Source organism: Sitodiplosis mosellana, unplaced genomic scaffold (genome assembly GCF_009176505.1).
Source record: "Sitodiplosis mosellana isolate CC-2019 unplaced genomic scaffold, AAFC_SMos_1.0 Smas_scaffold_6226, whole genome shotgun sequence".
Classification (NCBI taxonomy): Eukaryota; Metazoa; Arthropoda; class Insecta; order Diptera; family Cecidomyiidae; genus Sitodiplosis; species Sitodiplosis mosellana.
In genome coordinates, this window is record NW_022601467.1 from 7,242,167 (window position 1) to 7,257,812 (window position 15,646).

General features: G+C 37.5%; 1 protein-coding gene across 1 annotated transcript in view; it reads left to right on the forward strand.

Annotated features, from left to right (window-relative positions):
* Positions 1-15,646, forward strand: part of LOC129579139 (protein turtle) — a 197,877-nt gene that overhangs the window by 24,856 nt on the left and 157,375 nt on the right. Inside the window, exon 2 of the mRNA XM_055468813.1 lies at positions 8,868-10,229. Within this exon, the coding sequence (XP_055324788.1) occupies positions 10,106-10,229 (124 nt within the window). The 5' untranslated portion in view covers positions 8,868-10,105. The remainder of the gene's footprint in view (positions 1-8,867; positions 10,230-15,646) is intronic.

The following is a 15,646-nucleotide window of genomic DNA, read 5'->3' on the forward strand; positions in this document are numbered from 1 at the left end:
CACACACACACACACACACACACACACACACACACACACACACACACGCTCAGTGTCTCTCTTGCATTGCGATCGTCATCACCAAGGACCAGAAAAACCAACAACGACAACGGCAACGGCATACCAAATATTTTTTTATGTTTTTATTGTGTACTCTCCGGATAATTCGGTTGGGTTTTTCAAAACATTTCTCTCATTTTTCATGTTTTGTTTCGTTTTAGTTTTCGTTTTTGTCGCTCTCGTTTTTGTTTCTATCCCCTTTTTTCTCGTCGTTGTCGTTGTCGTTGTTGGTTTTTGCTGTTTCACTTCATTTGAATATATTTGAAGTGCATCCATTGACTAAATCAATGGCAGCCACAATGTGTGTGTGAGGTGCTGCATACTAATTCGATTCTTGTGCGGCCAACCATTCGAATTTTAATTTCGATGCCATGCACTGAATTTGTGGAAATTTGCTCGCAAAGCCTCGCATCAATTCTCATTTTCGTTTTCAGTTTTGGTTTTTCGTTTATTTCCGCTCGTATTTATGATTTCATTGTTAACGACTTGGGCGATCGGTTGTTGTTTCTTTGGTCCGTTTATCGTAGCTAAAGCTAACATCCGATTCAGCCCGTGCGGCATTTCGTTGACCATAATCACCAAATTTGATTCAATCCGTGTAGCAAAAAGAAGTCGCTTATTTGATTTATAATGCTGGAACGAGCTGGGAAATTTGGCCAGAATTCTTACTTTTCGCTAGATTACCACTGCTTACTTTGGCGTCGCAATGACCTATTCAATAGGGTGGATCGATTTTTAAATTCATACAAAGTCGAAAATGGTTAGTGAGCTTTCGGTTTGACATATCTCAAAAGAAGAAACTTTTACTCTGGACATATGTCGACATAAGTCAACCCCGTCACTGCTCACTAAATTTGTGCCAACTTTTGTTTTGAAATATCTCCAAAAATAACCACAATTTTGGTGCACATAGACTAGTATATTCGGATTTCTCGTGAAAAATTACCTGGAAATGAGTCAATTTGAAGCCATTCCACTGCAATTTGGTTGTCATCGTAGGTCAAAATTGTGTATTGAATATTCTATTATAGTATTTAGCCACTTTACAACAGCTAATGATATAATTTTAACGAATTTCTATCCCACACTAAGCCACAAAAACGTTTTTATACTAATTAGCTACTGAGCACGGTATACACAACAACGACCCAAATCAAAACGCATTTTTACTCATCAGCGCACGCCAACTTTGACGTGTTTCTGTATATCCTTACTTCTTATATTCCGCATTCATTTGAAGTTGTCATGGATTTGGAGCATCGAATCAACAACAAAACAGTGAAAAGAAAATGAGACATGAATTTGTTGTATTCAGGAAAGATTGAAACGAAAATTCCGTAAAATAAAGTAGATTAAGATTCGACATTTACAATTGATTTTTCCGCTTCGCACAAATTGAATTTTCGGCATTCAAAGGCGTTGCGTTTCGAGTAAAGCACATCGCATCGCTAACGTTGCGACGACAGACAGCAAAATAACACTTCAATGTCTGTCAACCAGTTTCTTTCTTTCATTCACTACTTATACGTGATATTATAATAGACACAGAAATATATAAAATATGAATATCATTGCCGTTTCGTTTCGTCGGAAATGAGTAAAGATGTGTATTTTATTTTGGAACTCGAATGATTTTTGCTATTGTTCCTGAGTGTCGTTCAAAAAAAGGAGGATCAATGTGTTTTTGTTGCTTTTTTTCGCTGTCTTGTTTTTCGTCATCGACTTGACTTGAATAACTCCCATCGAAAGTGGAATTAGATGGAAATCAGAGCATTTTGTTTATTGAAAATTGATTATTTTCATATTTGATACGATGGGTATAACATCTAACTGGCAGTCATTCGAAAAATCTGTTTTCCAAAATAAAAGCAATAGCATTATACACAAATCCATGCAGTGCTGAGGGAGCTCTGCTGGTAACGTGAATGGGGATTTTTCAAACCAATGGAGCGGCTCTTGATTTAATTCTATAGTATAGTTCGTTCTGTATCGCATGTTCATTTGAATAACTGAGACAGGCCTAATTGAGCGAATTAGAGCAATGGGGATTTGTGCATTTGAGTAGAAATGATTTTTTGAACTTTTACACGCCACAGCTCATACCCTGAATTGCACCATTTTAAATGGCCTAGCCATTTTTCTTTTCATTTGAATTTCTCCCAGCACAATTGTGTCGCTGAAGCCATTGAAAACATATCATTTGATTGTACTGTGAATTATCGCAAGCGGTTTGATAATGATCTGAAGAAACGATTTATCTCTACTATTGATTTAAAGCAAATTGTAACCCAATTAACTGAAAATGAAACATTTGCGGGCTAACGGTTTGGGGAATAAGATAAAAGATTGCCGGAACAAAAGAAGAGGAATAGAACGGAAGCTCATTTCATAGGCAATATTTTCATATGTTTCTTAATTCTTTGAAGTGGGGTGTGACCTCTTTAGCTTTCGCATTCGCGAATTCAATGTGATTCTTATCATGACAATGACTTTTTTGTCACGACTTAATTCGAACTCGAAGAGTATGTAAATACACTTCGGAGACTCTTCCGGCCAAGTGAATGCCATGAAGCACAGTCTGTGGATGGTGGATGAGAACAAGGGTGGACAATTTCAAAGGAATAAAGAGAAATTATGAAATTAAACATAGAAACATAGGCACTGGAAGAATCAAAACTCAGATTGAAATAAGGATACATGTTTTGTTTAAATGGTCGTTTCCTGTTGGCCAGGCCATGTGCTTCTACGTATGACGCATTCTACATTTTTTTGCTCGTCTTATTTTCCGGTATTTTATGTATTGCCTTTGTGATTTGGTCGCTATATGTCGTTTTCATTATGTTCGCTCGACCGAAATCTGTTCGCTCTTTTTTATTACTCAGTTGGCTTTTTAAGTCATGACATTTTGAACGTTCCAGTTGTATGTGATGCGAAAGGCACTATAGTGTTCATATGGGATTGCGTTAGCGCTTCGTTTCCATCCTATATTCGGGTTGTGTGTGTGTGTGCTTTTTTTCCATGTGCATGCCGCTCAAATCAGATTTCCTACTTTCAAGGAACATGTGTCATATTTCTGAAGTTCAGCTCATAACACGCACAAGTGGATAGAGGAGCATGCAATCCCGGAACACTGAAGAAAATTCACTTATGCCATGGCATAAGAACAGTGAATCTGTTTCGTAAAAAGGAAACCAGCGGAATGTCAGTAGGATGGCGCTCACGCGCACCATCACCGTCGTCGTTCAGAACAAGAAGAAGCAAAAAACAACGAATCGAAAACCAGATTTGTGAAAGAAACGAAGAAACACCTTCAATTCAAAATTGAATATTGAATTTTTCATATTTTATTTCACCGCTCGTCATGGCAAGCGGTAACCATACCTGCAATCTAAACCGACAAGAAAACCCTTCACATTTGGGCCTTCCAGCATTACTCCTTCCGACACAATCTTTACTGTCTATTTTTGTGCACTCTCTTTTCGACGCCCGACATTTCCCGCTATTCAATTCTATCTCTCTCTTACCATGTTTTACTCCAAACTCTTTAAAAAAAATCAAATGGAATTCACTAAACATTATTCAAATTCTTCATGTGTAGAAAAATTCAAAATTGATGCTACTACCTACTGATATTCGTGAACCAGACGTTGACATAAGCGACGAAAAAATGGGGAAAAAGAAGAGAAAAAACAAGATCGCAGAGCTTCGCTTCGCTCCGCTCTGCGTTCTTGAGTTTTTAGTTACTTGATCTATTTTGTTGTTTCACAACAAACTATTTTTTGGCGCACTACATGGAATGTATTTCATCAAAGTAACTTCGAAGTAATATATTTATTTGCAAAATCAATTACAAGATCTTGGTTTAATTTCTTTTTTGAAATATACTGCCTTTGGTTTAAATTAAATAAATAATATGAGCTTCGAATCTAAAATCACTTTAATTCTGGTCAATCCTCAGAAAATATTATACGAAAAATTAATGTAATTTTTAAACAACATTTGATGATAAAAATTTGATTGGCGCTTTGAGATATTATGCACTTATTTGTCGTTAGTGCACCGGTTTTAAATTAAATAAAAAATATGGGCATAAAATTCAAATTCACCATAATTTGTTTCAAAAAAAAGAGGAAAAAATAGCAGATTAGTAGCTCTACATTTCATGTAGTGCTTAAAATAGGAATCGAAAGAAATGCAAGGAATATAATCTATGACCGTGTATCATTTTCTACATGAGTGTTTGAATCGAATCTCGTTGATGCATATGTGTGGCCGCGCGCGCGAACTTTTCTGCTCTCATTTCCATTACACATTGTTGGAAATGTGCTCATGGACCCTTGCTTTTTCGCACACACACACATACACATATGAAAAGCTACAGGAAAGTCGTTGCATCGACCGATATACATAAATATATTAGAAAAATGTGTGTAGCGAAAACGAAGCGAATAATAAAAGACGACGACGACGACGACGACGATGTGAAATTGTGTGTTGGCGAAAGAAAAGTAGAAGAATCCAAAGTGCTCCATATTCCGCATCATGTATGTCACTCGTATTTCTTTTCAGAGGTATTATATGAAAAGAAATAAAAGCACATGCTCAAAGCAAAGTGATATGGAAGAAGTGAAAATGTAGAGAAAAGAGAAGAACTAACACGAATGACGTCGAATGAGAGGAAGAAAGAGAGAGGGAGAGAGATAGAAACAGGGTGGGACAGTGTGAGTGAATGAAATGAAAAAAGAATAAATGGCTCAAAATAGGGAAACTGCACTCTTGCAACCTCAATGGAAATGCGAGAATTGTAAAACTTGTTCTAACGTTTTGGCTAATGCAGTAGAAATCAGAAGCAGCAGTAGTACACACATGGCTGTAACGAACGGATAGGCTGGAGCACTCACGACGCATGAAACAGACTTGCCATATGACACAAACTACACGCGCCAAAAGAAAAGTTGTCGCTTTGGAAGATATAGAAAAAAGCCACGACAATGATGTCGATGACGACGACGATGGGAGAATGAAAAGGAAAGAAAAACACATACACACAAAATTCGTTGGCTCTTTCCTCTGCTTTATCACTCTCTTCCGTTTTCGTTTAATGGCATGCAAAGATAGTGAATTATTTGTGTGAGTGCTGCATTTTGTGCCATTTTCCAAGCTCTATATCGTTTATCCATTGTCGAGTATCGACTAATGTATATTCGCATACGTAGTTCCATTACAAACAATGGCAATGTATCTAGTGTGGGTTGAATGGGTCAGGAAGAGCAATGCAATGAATATAAAACTGCCAACAGTTTTGCCAAAGAATGGAACGGCACAACGAAGCAGGAACAATCGGAGACCAACACAGAGGAAGAAAGAAAGAGAAAGAGAGACGTACATAGACAGGCAGACAGAAACGAACCGAAACGAAATCGGTTGATGCAATGACGAATGTTTGTCATGTCATTTATAGACGATCGCATTTTTCTTTATTTCTGTTTACACGGATCGATTTCCGTCTGTGAATGTTCTCTCTCTCTCTCTCTCTCTCTCTCTCTCTCTCTCTCTCTCTCTCTCTCTCTCTCTGTCTGTCTTATCAAAAAGTAGTAGGAAACAAATGCGCCAATAGCAACTGCCATTTGCTAGTTCAAAATTGAAAATTCAATATTTTATATGATTTTTATTGGTAAGCAAGCATTAGAGCGCACAGATATTCTCACATTGGTCTGTCTCATATGATCGAAAATTGCAGTTTTTGAAATGAAACTAAACAGGCCGAGCACCGAGTACACAGAATTGATTTGCAGAAAATGCCAAATGCCAAATGAAAAAGAGAAAAATCGAAGAGTGAACAAATGTGGACAAAAATAGCATCATCGCAAAGGCTCCCTTTGAACTGGTATTCGTCAAAATATGCCGTAGAAATAAGCAGAAGCAAATATTCCCACCCATTCTCGGCATACGCAGACTTTCAAACGTGATTTGTTCTGCTCAATTAACGAACAAGATACGCTCCTGGCTCGCAATTCAGATCATTCATCAAGTGCCGTTCTTCTGAATAAATAAACGTTTTGCTCAACGTAAACGTAAGAAAATTAATGTTGGATGCTCTAGAAATCATTACTTGCAAAAATGTGCGGTAAATGTAAAACGCAACGGCAACCAAATGGCGTTGGGTAAAGGAATTTTTTTTCTTTGCTGTTGGAAAAAAAGGAATACATATTCTAAGCTCGTTCTCTTGCTCTCATCCAAAAAGCACTGTACATTATGCTGTTGAGCGCGAAGCGCGCTCAATGTGGAATTGTACAGTTGGTTGTTGTGGAGATCAGCGTACATGCGAGCCCCAAAAAAAAAAACGGGAGCGAGAGAGGAACACACAAAGAGTTACCGCAAAAAGTAAATAAATAATCAACGCGAGGCACATAAATGTGAATTAACATAAATATGTGTAAAATCAGTTTGCCGAAATTCAGATATGGAAATTCGGCTGTAGCGAGCATTAACGCACCACATCGCATTCTCCATGGGAACCATATGAGTGCTTCTTTTTTCCGCGTATGAGGGGGGGAGACACACGAATGAAAAGAGCGAAGCGGTACGGCTCAAACAAGCGATCAACAACGAAAAGGGAATGAAATGCGAAGGAAAAAAACCAAAATTAAGACGAAGGCAATGCGAAAGACAAATGGTGCACAAAAGATGCGGCCAAACATGTGGGATAAATACACACTGAACTGATGGGACGAGATGAGATGACGCACACTCATATTTATATATATAAACGCTTGCTTGCTGTGCTGCTTGTTCACATACAGAGTTTAAATTTGGCTAAAATTAAATGAATTTCAGGCAGTGAGGGGTAGACATCCATTGCAACAATAAATTATAACACACGCGAAACAAAGCAGCCATAAGATTAACGTGTAAAGAAATCGGCGAAATACTTATGGGCACATGAGAAACGCGCTTCACTCACTCTTCATGTGGGAAACGATTTTCATCATCACTTTCAAGTCTACTTGAAACGAGCGACTAAACAGTCCGTTCGAGGTGATTCTGGAGCGAGAATCGTGCGGAAAAGACTTTTTGATGAGCAACATACACGTGGGCTGCTGTAATTGGTATTGTGTGCCAAAAGTTTTTCTTTCCCCTGTTCAATCACTATCGTCGTCGTCGTTGTCATCGTCCTCGTTCTTTTGGGCATGGCTTAGCGCAAATAAGCAGTACAACGTAACACAACACCGGGCAAAGCACACAAAAAGAGATTTGCTGAATTCTGCGCTATAGATAATCATCATATGGTTAAGCTTTCGCTCACACAATTAAAAGTCGCTTTAGAATATATACAGTCTTCCACACATACACGTACGGACACAAATCGTCGGGTATGAACGGTGCAATTTGAGCGCTACCTAGTAATTTAAGAGTAGCTCCTTTTCATATACATACCGTACATATATTTTGAGCATTTTATTATTCATTGGAAGAACTTGAAATCTTTGCGTCTCTCGCTCTCTCTCTCTCTCTCTCTTCCTCTCTCTTGACCTCGCACTCCATCCTACCTAACAAATGCTGGCGCTTAAGAGAGAACGATCTCGAGAGCTAAAACACAGCAATCCCAACTTTTCGGATTCTTTTGTGTATCTTTGCAAATATATGTGTATTTAAAATTGATGTACACAATTTTTGTACGATGAAAACAGAGAAAACTTCCCAAAGCGCGTGCTCACGTACACATTAATTTAAGATAACAACCAAATTAAATTTCTTAATTATTAATAATTGGGTATGGTTGTGCGTTAGCTTTCTCCTGGTAATTCCTTCGCATGTTATTTGCATGTGCACAGAAATTTCTAATTTAAATAACCAACAAAATATTTATATTCACTGAATTTTCGAATGATTTGTGGTTGTATCTAAGTGGTAATGCGTGTGCGTGTGTTGCGACTGTTGCGAGACAGGGAGAGAGAGAGGGAGAAAGAAAACAAGACCGCAGAGCGTCGTTTCGCTCCGCTCTGCGTTCTTGTTTTTAATCTATTTTGTTGTTTCACAAAAATACCAGATTAGTATCTCTACATTTCATGTAGTGCTGAAAAACAGGATAGCGCACACAGCGTACTTGTGCCCGTGCTCCTTCAATGTGCAATTGTGTATGGCTTAGCTTCATCGTCATATAAATGACACACAAAGCCATATGTGTATGAATTATGTCAGCCTTGCCAATCATCTTGAGGAAATGTACAGAAAAACCAAAAACGAAACGTTTGTTCGTTCGTACGCCTCTTTTCATTTTGGCTAATGTGCTCCGTGTATTTTATTTATGTCAAAATTGAGCTAGTTGTCAGGTTTTAAGGGAAAATAGAAAAAAAATGATCAACACCATCATTATCATGAGAGGAGCTCACCACCTCGTTATCACTCCAAATTTGATGTTTATCAACGCTGATATGCTGTAACAGTTGAATACATTCGGAAATAAAAATAATTGGATACTGTTTTCCGGTTTTCATCATCATCACATCGAGTTATATTTTTCAAATTACGTGAATAAAACGTGCAGTCAATTCCCCAATCAAAGTCTGACGCATGACAATAAGAGAGAAATGAGAACCGCACCACAAAACCTCGCATTACTGTTGTTAAAGCACACATTTTTTTCCTTTGTTTTTTAAAAAAAAGAAATATCTCCCAAACGATTCCATCACCGCCCCCCCCCTCTCATCACAAAATTCCACATTTATTAAACGACTATTAGCTATCGATTTCTAAAGTGTTTCTTTAAACTCATTTTGTCTTTTTTTTTCTCTTTCTATTTCCAGCTTATTACACCAATCAAACCGCAACTGATCGAACTGAACGCCCTTTCCGATTTCGATAAACTATTGAAACAGCAATTAAAAACTAAATAATCAATCCAAGACAACGGATAATAACACGAAATCAAATGCGAATGTAATTTTAAGAAGGGCAAACGCGCAAGCGATGCGAGAACGATTTCGGGAAATTACGTGGCCGTAAACAGAGAGCGAGAGAAAGACAGAGAGAGAGAGAGAGAGAGAGAGAGGAGTGAACTGTGAACTCACACACAAATTGTGGCGGGATAACATAAGAGCCCACTACAAATGATCCATTTTGATTTTCATTCAAAACCCATTTTCTTCAGCGCCATCTCTGAAAACTAAAAAGAGAAGAAAAAAGAACGCAAGGAAGCAAACAAATACCGCAACATATTGTTTTCGCTTCATTAAATTTTCATCGTACCGTGATATTACAAGTACTCTCAGTCTTCATTCACCATTTCCTATATATATATAGAGATTATTTCTTTGCTGGTGTTTCGTTTGCTAAAAAAAAGCTCAGTCGTTTTATGTTCGGTTCGTATCTTCTTTTTTAAATTGTTTGTCGGTGATTTGAATTAAATCAAAAGACTAACCGTGCCCGGTCAAAGTGAACAAAACGAAAGCGAAGAAAAAAGAAAAGGAAAAAGCAGAGAAGCACAGAATGTTGGGGATTTGTAAGAGTGGTGAGAGCTTAATTAATGCCTAATAACGGTGAAGAAAACTGGTGCGTTTCAAGTGCGGTGAGTGCGAGTCCAAGTTCAAGAGTCCTACAAGCGGGAAATCCCCCTTCAAAAGAAGAAGAAGAAGATAAATTGAAATACACAATAATCATACTGGCATAATAACAATAATCATCACATTAATACAATAAAATAATGATAATAATATAAAATTGCCGAGTAATAGAAAAGGTTAATTCGGAGTATCATCGGTCGGTCGGACGAAAACGGAAAGAGAGCGTTGCAGAGAAAATAAACAACAACAACAACGCAAAAAGAACCAAGAATATTGAGATAGAGAGAATTCTGTCCAAAAGTGAACGGCACAGCTCAAATCGCACTGGAGACGCGTGCAGGCAACAAACATCAATTGATATGGTGGCCCAAAAATCGAGTGAAATAAAATAGAAATCAAAAAAAAATAGAAGAAAGAAGAAGGAGAGGGAGTAGTAGTAGTGCGGTTCAGTTGTGAATTGTGATCATTAGCTACCAAATGTAATGTCATCACCGTTATCATCATTTTCAGCAACAGCCACCGTCAATGAAGATATCATGTGGTTCGCGGCAAGAGCTTTACTGTTGCTGACATTAATTTCGGATTTCGCAGCAAGCGTCAAAGATAGTAAGTGACCCCTTCATTAGACTTTTAAATTATCACAATAAAGAGTAATTTGATGCCGTTTTCATTGCCATTTTGTTATGTATGTTTTGATGTATGATATGATATGATGGTTGCCATGCGTGCCAAACAACACCCTTCCCATTCCATTGACACTGGTGAGAGAGAATTTTCTATATATGATCCCATCTATTTATCTATAGCTGTGTCTCTCTCTCTCTCTCTCTCTCTCACTCTTTCGAGTCAGGGACGGTGGTATTGTTGTTACGCAACGCATACGCATCATCACTTATCGATTTCCCTTCAGCAAAACTTACCAACTAAATATGTTTCAGGATGCGGATTTAATTAAAATTTATTCTAACAAAATTTATCCAAAATAATGAACTTCAACAAATTACATTCATTTAACATTTTGCGTATATATACATCACATGCATATTAGAGCATGAAAATGTACGCTTTGCTTCAAACACAACACATAAATTATACGAAAGCGACTACCGTAAACAACAATGTTCAGAACTTTTATCAAAAACTATTCCCATTTTTGTCATAATCATAAAACAAACTGCCAATACACAAACACACATGCATACGCACCGGATAAGGTCGTAGGATATTATTCGATCGTAGTGCATGGCATGTGTATGTATGTTTGTGTGTATGTAATGGAAATGAGTACAAGACCACGATCGATAATAATGATTTAGCTGTATGTTAATATTGTGGGCAGAATTTGGATGTTATATAGTTAAAAACATCTATTTATTTATTTATTTATCAATTTGGACGAAATAGTTGTTATCTTTGGCCAACGACTAATTATATGGCTTCGAGGAATGGTATTACATTGAATATTTTAAGATGTTTCGCTGTCGACTTTATCGACAATTTTCTATATACATTGTTCTTTCCATCGTCGTCGACATCGTCATCGATGTTGATGTTGCTGTATGTGATTCTTTTTCGGTATTTTTTTGTTGGCTCTTAAGTCAAAAACACTAAGCGGGTGAGCCAATATCAGGAATCAGTTCATAATAAATGTTGAAGTTTTCGTACAAATGAATTAGTACCGCCACCTTCAGTAACTCGCGTGAAAACCCACATAGTGCAGCATAGCACACCAATACCGACACAACAAACCAAACACACACAGACACGAATGATATTTCATCATAATCTGTTTTGAATGCTGTCGCTTTTATTCTCGGTAGTTCTTTGCAAAACTCACTAGAGGCGCTACTAGTATGCAATAGCTTGACTGTTCAACAACTAATACATTATAAGTGTATAAGAATATTCCGACTTTGGAGTGAGCATATGTGGTGAAATTCCAAACGGCATTATCGATGGCTTGTAAAATGTGTAAAATAATTTCAGTGGTTTTGGTATGGCGTAAGAAATCTTTGTGTGTTGTTGCCGTGTTGGAAAAAAAATACGAACGGAAATACCATACATACAAAACACAAACCAGAGAAAAAAAGGTGAAGAGAAACACAATGCATAACGGCAAATGCGATTTACAGGTTCGCTATTCCGGTTGTTGCTGCTGCTGCTGCTGTTGTTGTTGTTGTTGTTGTTGTTGTTGTTGTTGTTGTTGTTGTTGTTGTTGTTGTTGTTGTTGTTGTTGTTGTTGTTGTTGTTGTTGTTGTTGTCCGTGTTGAAGAATGAAAGGTGAAAATTTAGATTATGTACGCTTTGACCATTTAAAATTATTCACCTGCGGCACAATGTGTTTAAAATATTTATTGATGGGCTCAGGTGTAAACTGCCTGCCTATCTCAAGTAAAAGTGTTTCGGGCATCCATTACTCCCATCCATTCACCCACATCCACATCCACACACACACACACACTCACAATTGCATACAAACATCGTAGCTCACATCCACATTCACATCGTTACATAATCCCCAAGATTAATCTTTCGAGAGCCGTTCTTATTGTGATAAACTCAAAATGTGTATTGTGCCTTAATACGATGGCGAGTGAGAATAGTTAGCGGGACATAACTGAATGTGTGGATGCAAACAACAATCTTACTTCTGCCATTTACAAGCCCAAAAGCTTACACTGTTTATTGTTGGGTGTTTCTTCAGTATGTGTATTTATGTGTGTGATCCAAAGTTGTGCTGAGCCATCTCAACATGAGTCAAATCCAACCAAACTTATAACATGGTCACCCACACTGTTCAACGCACCACAACACGCACACATATACCAAAATATTATATACTAATTACGCTCTGAGCTCAATGTGTTTGTCATTCTTGAGCATGGCATTTGCACTGATATTAGCATTATACTTTTATGAATAAATGAATATGCGAACAGCTCATGTATCATTATGACGAAATATATGGTGGGAGAAAGAAGCGTTTTTACGTTCGGTTTACCCAATTCATGTGCGCGACCTAACGCACACCGAAATTTAACAACAGCACCGAAGCCAGGGAAAATTCAACTAATTAACACTTTTCAAATGATTACACCACATTGGCTGTCAAATATATGGGCAAATGATGGGCCATTGTTTTGTGCACACGCACATTTAAACACAACCACCATCGCACCACTGCCGTATCGATGTGTGAATGATTGTGTGCAAAAAAAGGGGAACAGTAAGTGAAGTGATGTTCCATCTGAATTATTTAGCACTCATCATTTAATTAAAAAATAAATCAAATTAGGAAAGACCAAAAACTGTGTGTCAAATATTTAAGTGTGGCTTTATGTGAAACCAGCATTGTTGACATTTACCTTTATTACGCTTGTACAATTTTCATCGACTACTATCAATGGCCGCCCATTGCATTAGCATCTTTGATATGAAATCGTATCCATACCATGGAATAGACACAATAGTCATCGTTCTTATTTAATACACATGGAAAAAATGCAACCCATATATATTAATTTATGATGTTTGCTCGCGTAATGTATGCGCAACATTATTGAATGTTTGGCCCTTGTTTTCCGGCTTAAACGTCAAATATTTGATAGACTTGTTCAAATATGATCACGAGTCCATGAGCTCGCACGCTTTAAATACATATTAGAGAAATGAACTTGTACACAGAATGGCAAGAATTTGCCCTTATCGATTGCATTGCATCAGTTGAGCCATTTCAATCAATTTTAAATCACCATGCTTTTAACGCAGAGAAAAATTTACGGATAAATCAAATGATTGATTCACAACTGAAGTTTTGTTTTTTTTTTGTTCTCTTCTTCTTTTTCGTCGATCAATTTTGATAATACAACCAGCCATCGTTGAATTTGCAAGCATGCGATTTCTACACGCATTACAATTTCATTCATTGTAAATTGAAAGAATTCCAAGTATGCAATGGTGTCAATGAGTTTGATGACATTAACATATTGAGAGGTAGCCGAGATTCCAGATTCCAGGATGTGTCAAAATACCTCGTTTCGACTGAAGTGTTTGTTGGCAAGAGTTCGAAGCGAGGGGGAGAGAGAGGGACGCTAAAGGTAGTGTTGGTGGAGAGAAGAGCGTACGACACATCGATTACAACCTTGTATCGCCATAATTCACAGGAATGTTATCGCTTGTTTGTCGTTACAATTTTTTTTTACCCATTCGCTTCTCTTACCGTTCTATCGCTCTCTGCTCCGTTTCGCTCTCTTGTGCCATCCGATCGGATGCCAGTACAGAGTACACACATGCATTGAATTTTCGATTTGCAGTGATTTCAATTTGCTCAAGTGATTTATTGGTTATTCGGGCGGTATTCGATAAGCAAGGTAGACATATCAATTTCGATATGTAGAATTGATTGTTTCGTGTGTGTGTGTGTGTGGCACGGTTGAGAGCGAACGAGTAATAATGCGAAAAGAAAACAAACTCAAGTCCACACCAATATAAAATATGAGCGCCACCAGCAATAGCGATGGCAATAATAACAACAACAAGAGCAGCGGCACCAACAACATCCATAACCGATCGGAAAATTGAAAACAATCACCGTGCGATGGCTGAGTAACTATTATTAACCGAATCGGGTTGACGGTTTTAGTAATCCGGCGAAGGCGATACCAATTTTTGTTTCTTTCATTGTTTCGTTTCGAATCGAGTGCTGTTTCATTTTGGATTAAATAAATAAATCAAATTTATATTTTGTAGTATTTTTCGAAGTCATTCAGCGTCTCAGCTGCTCGCACAATTGCCAGCCTTTCTTCGTTCTTTTCCCATTTTCATTTTGGGCCACTGGGGTTGTCGCTATTCTCATGTTTAGTTTTTTTTCCATTCCCTTCTTTTCTATTTTCTCCGTATTCCTTTCGTGTGCTGTAGCTGTTATCAACTTGGTTGTGTTCATTTGTGTGCGTTTGCAGAGTAATATGACTGTCGGTTCTGGTCGGTTAGGCATGAGTTAGTTGTGTGAATGTGTGTTGAGTTTTTTTGTCGCCATTAAATCTATTCAAATTCTATCTTCGCTCAATGAAAGCCAGAAGAAAGAAAAAACGAAAAAATAAATAAAACGCAAACGTAAAAAAATTGACGAAAAAAAAATTATTAAAGTACACTCGTAAAGACGAAAGCAGTGATGGGGTACCGGTGTGTACGAAAAATTGGTTAGAGATGCGATTGCGTGAAGAATATAAATAATAAGGAATACCATGCTGGATCGATGCACTTATATTGATAGGGTATTGATAACACATTATTCCATTGAAAAATATTGGTAGGGAAAATATTATTCGAACACATGAAGCAAGCAGGAACAAAAAAGAAAAAGTAGTAGCATTGAATGATATTCAGTGGTCTATCTCCAACTTTTGGTGTTTGCATTCTCTCACTTATGCAGTATTGTGAGCAATTGAGTGGATGAGTCGATGGCTATACGTGTGGCTGTGGGTGATTCTTTTCTGTTCCCCGTGACAAACCACAAAACTCTAGTTTACAACATGATTTATATCCCGCTCTCACCTTACAAGACATTGATTGACTTTTTCCATCGATGAATAAATCAGTTTACCATCTCTTTTGCATAAATGTATATTCGATGAAATCATCTTGAACGTTTGCCGCTGTGAGGTGTATGTGTGTGTGTGTGACTTTGACTCGACTCAACTTCGAGTCGTTTGCATTATGAAAACACAAGCACCACCTGAAGCATATGTTATTATCGTAGGAGAATTCATTGATTTAAGCTAAACTGAACGAATAATTCGAGAGGTAGATTTATTGCATAACGACACGCAAATTTTATTTATGACACCATTTCTTTTTCTTCTATAATTCATAGGTATTATAGACAACACTGACGATACTGTAACGGCTCTAAATGCCTTCCATCGTCAGTCGAAACATACAAATTGAAAATAAAACAATATCTCCCATTCAAACGCACACGAACATACATGCTCACAATGGTAACGACGTCAAAATTATTATTC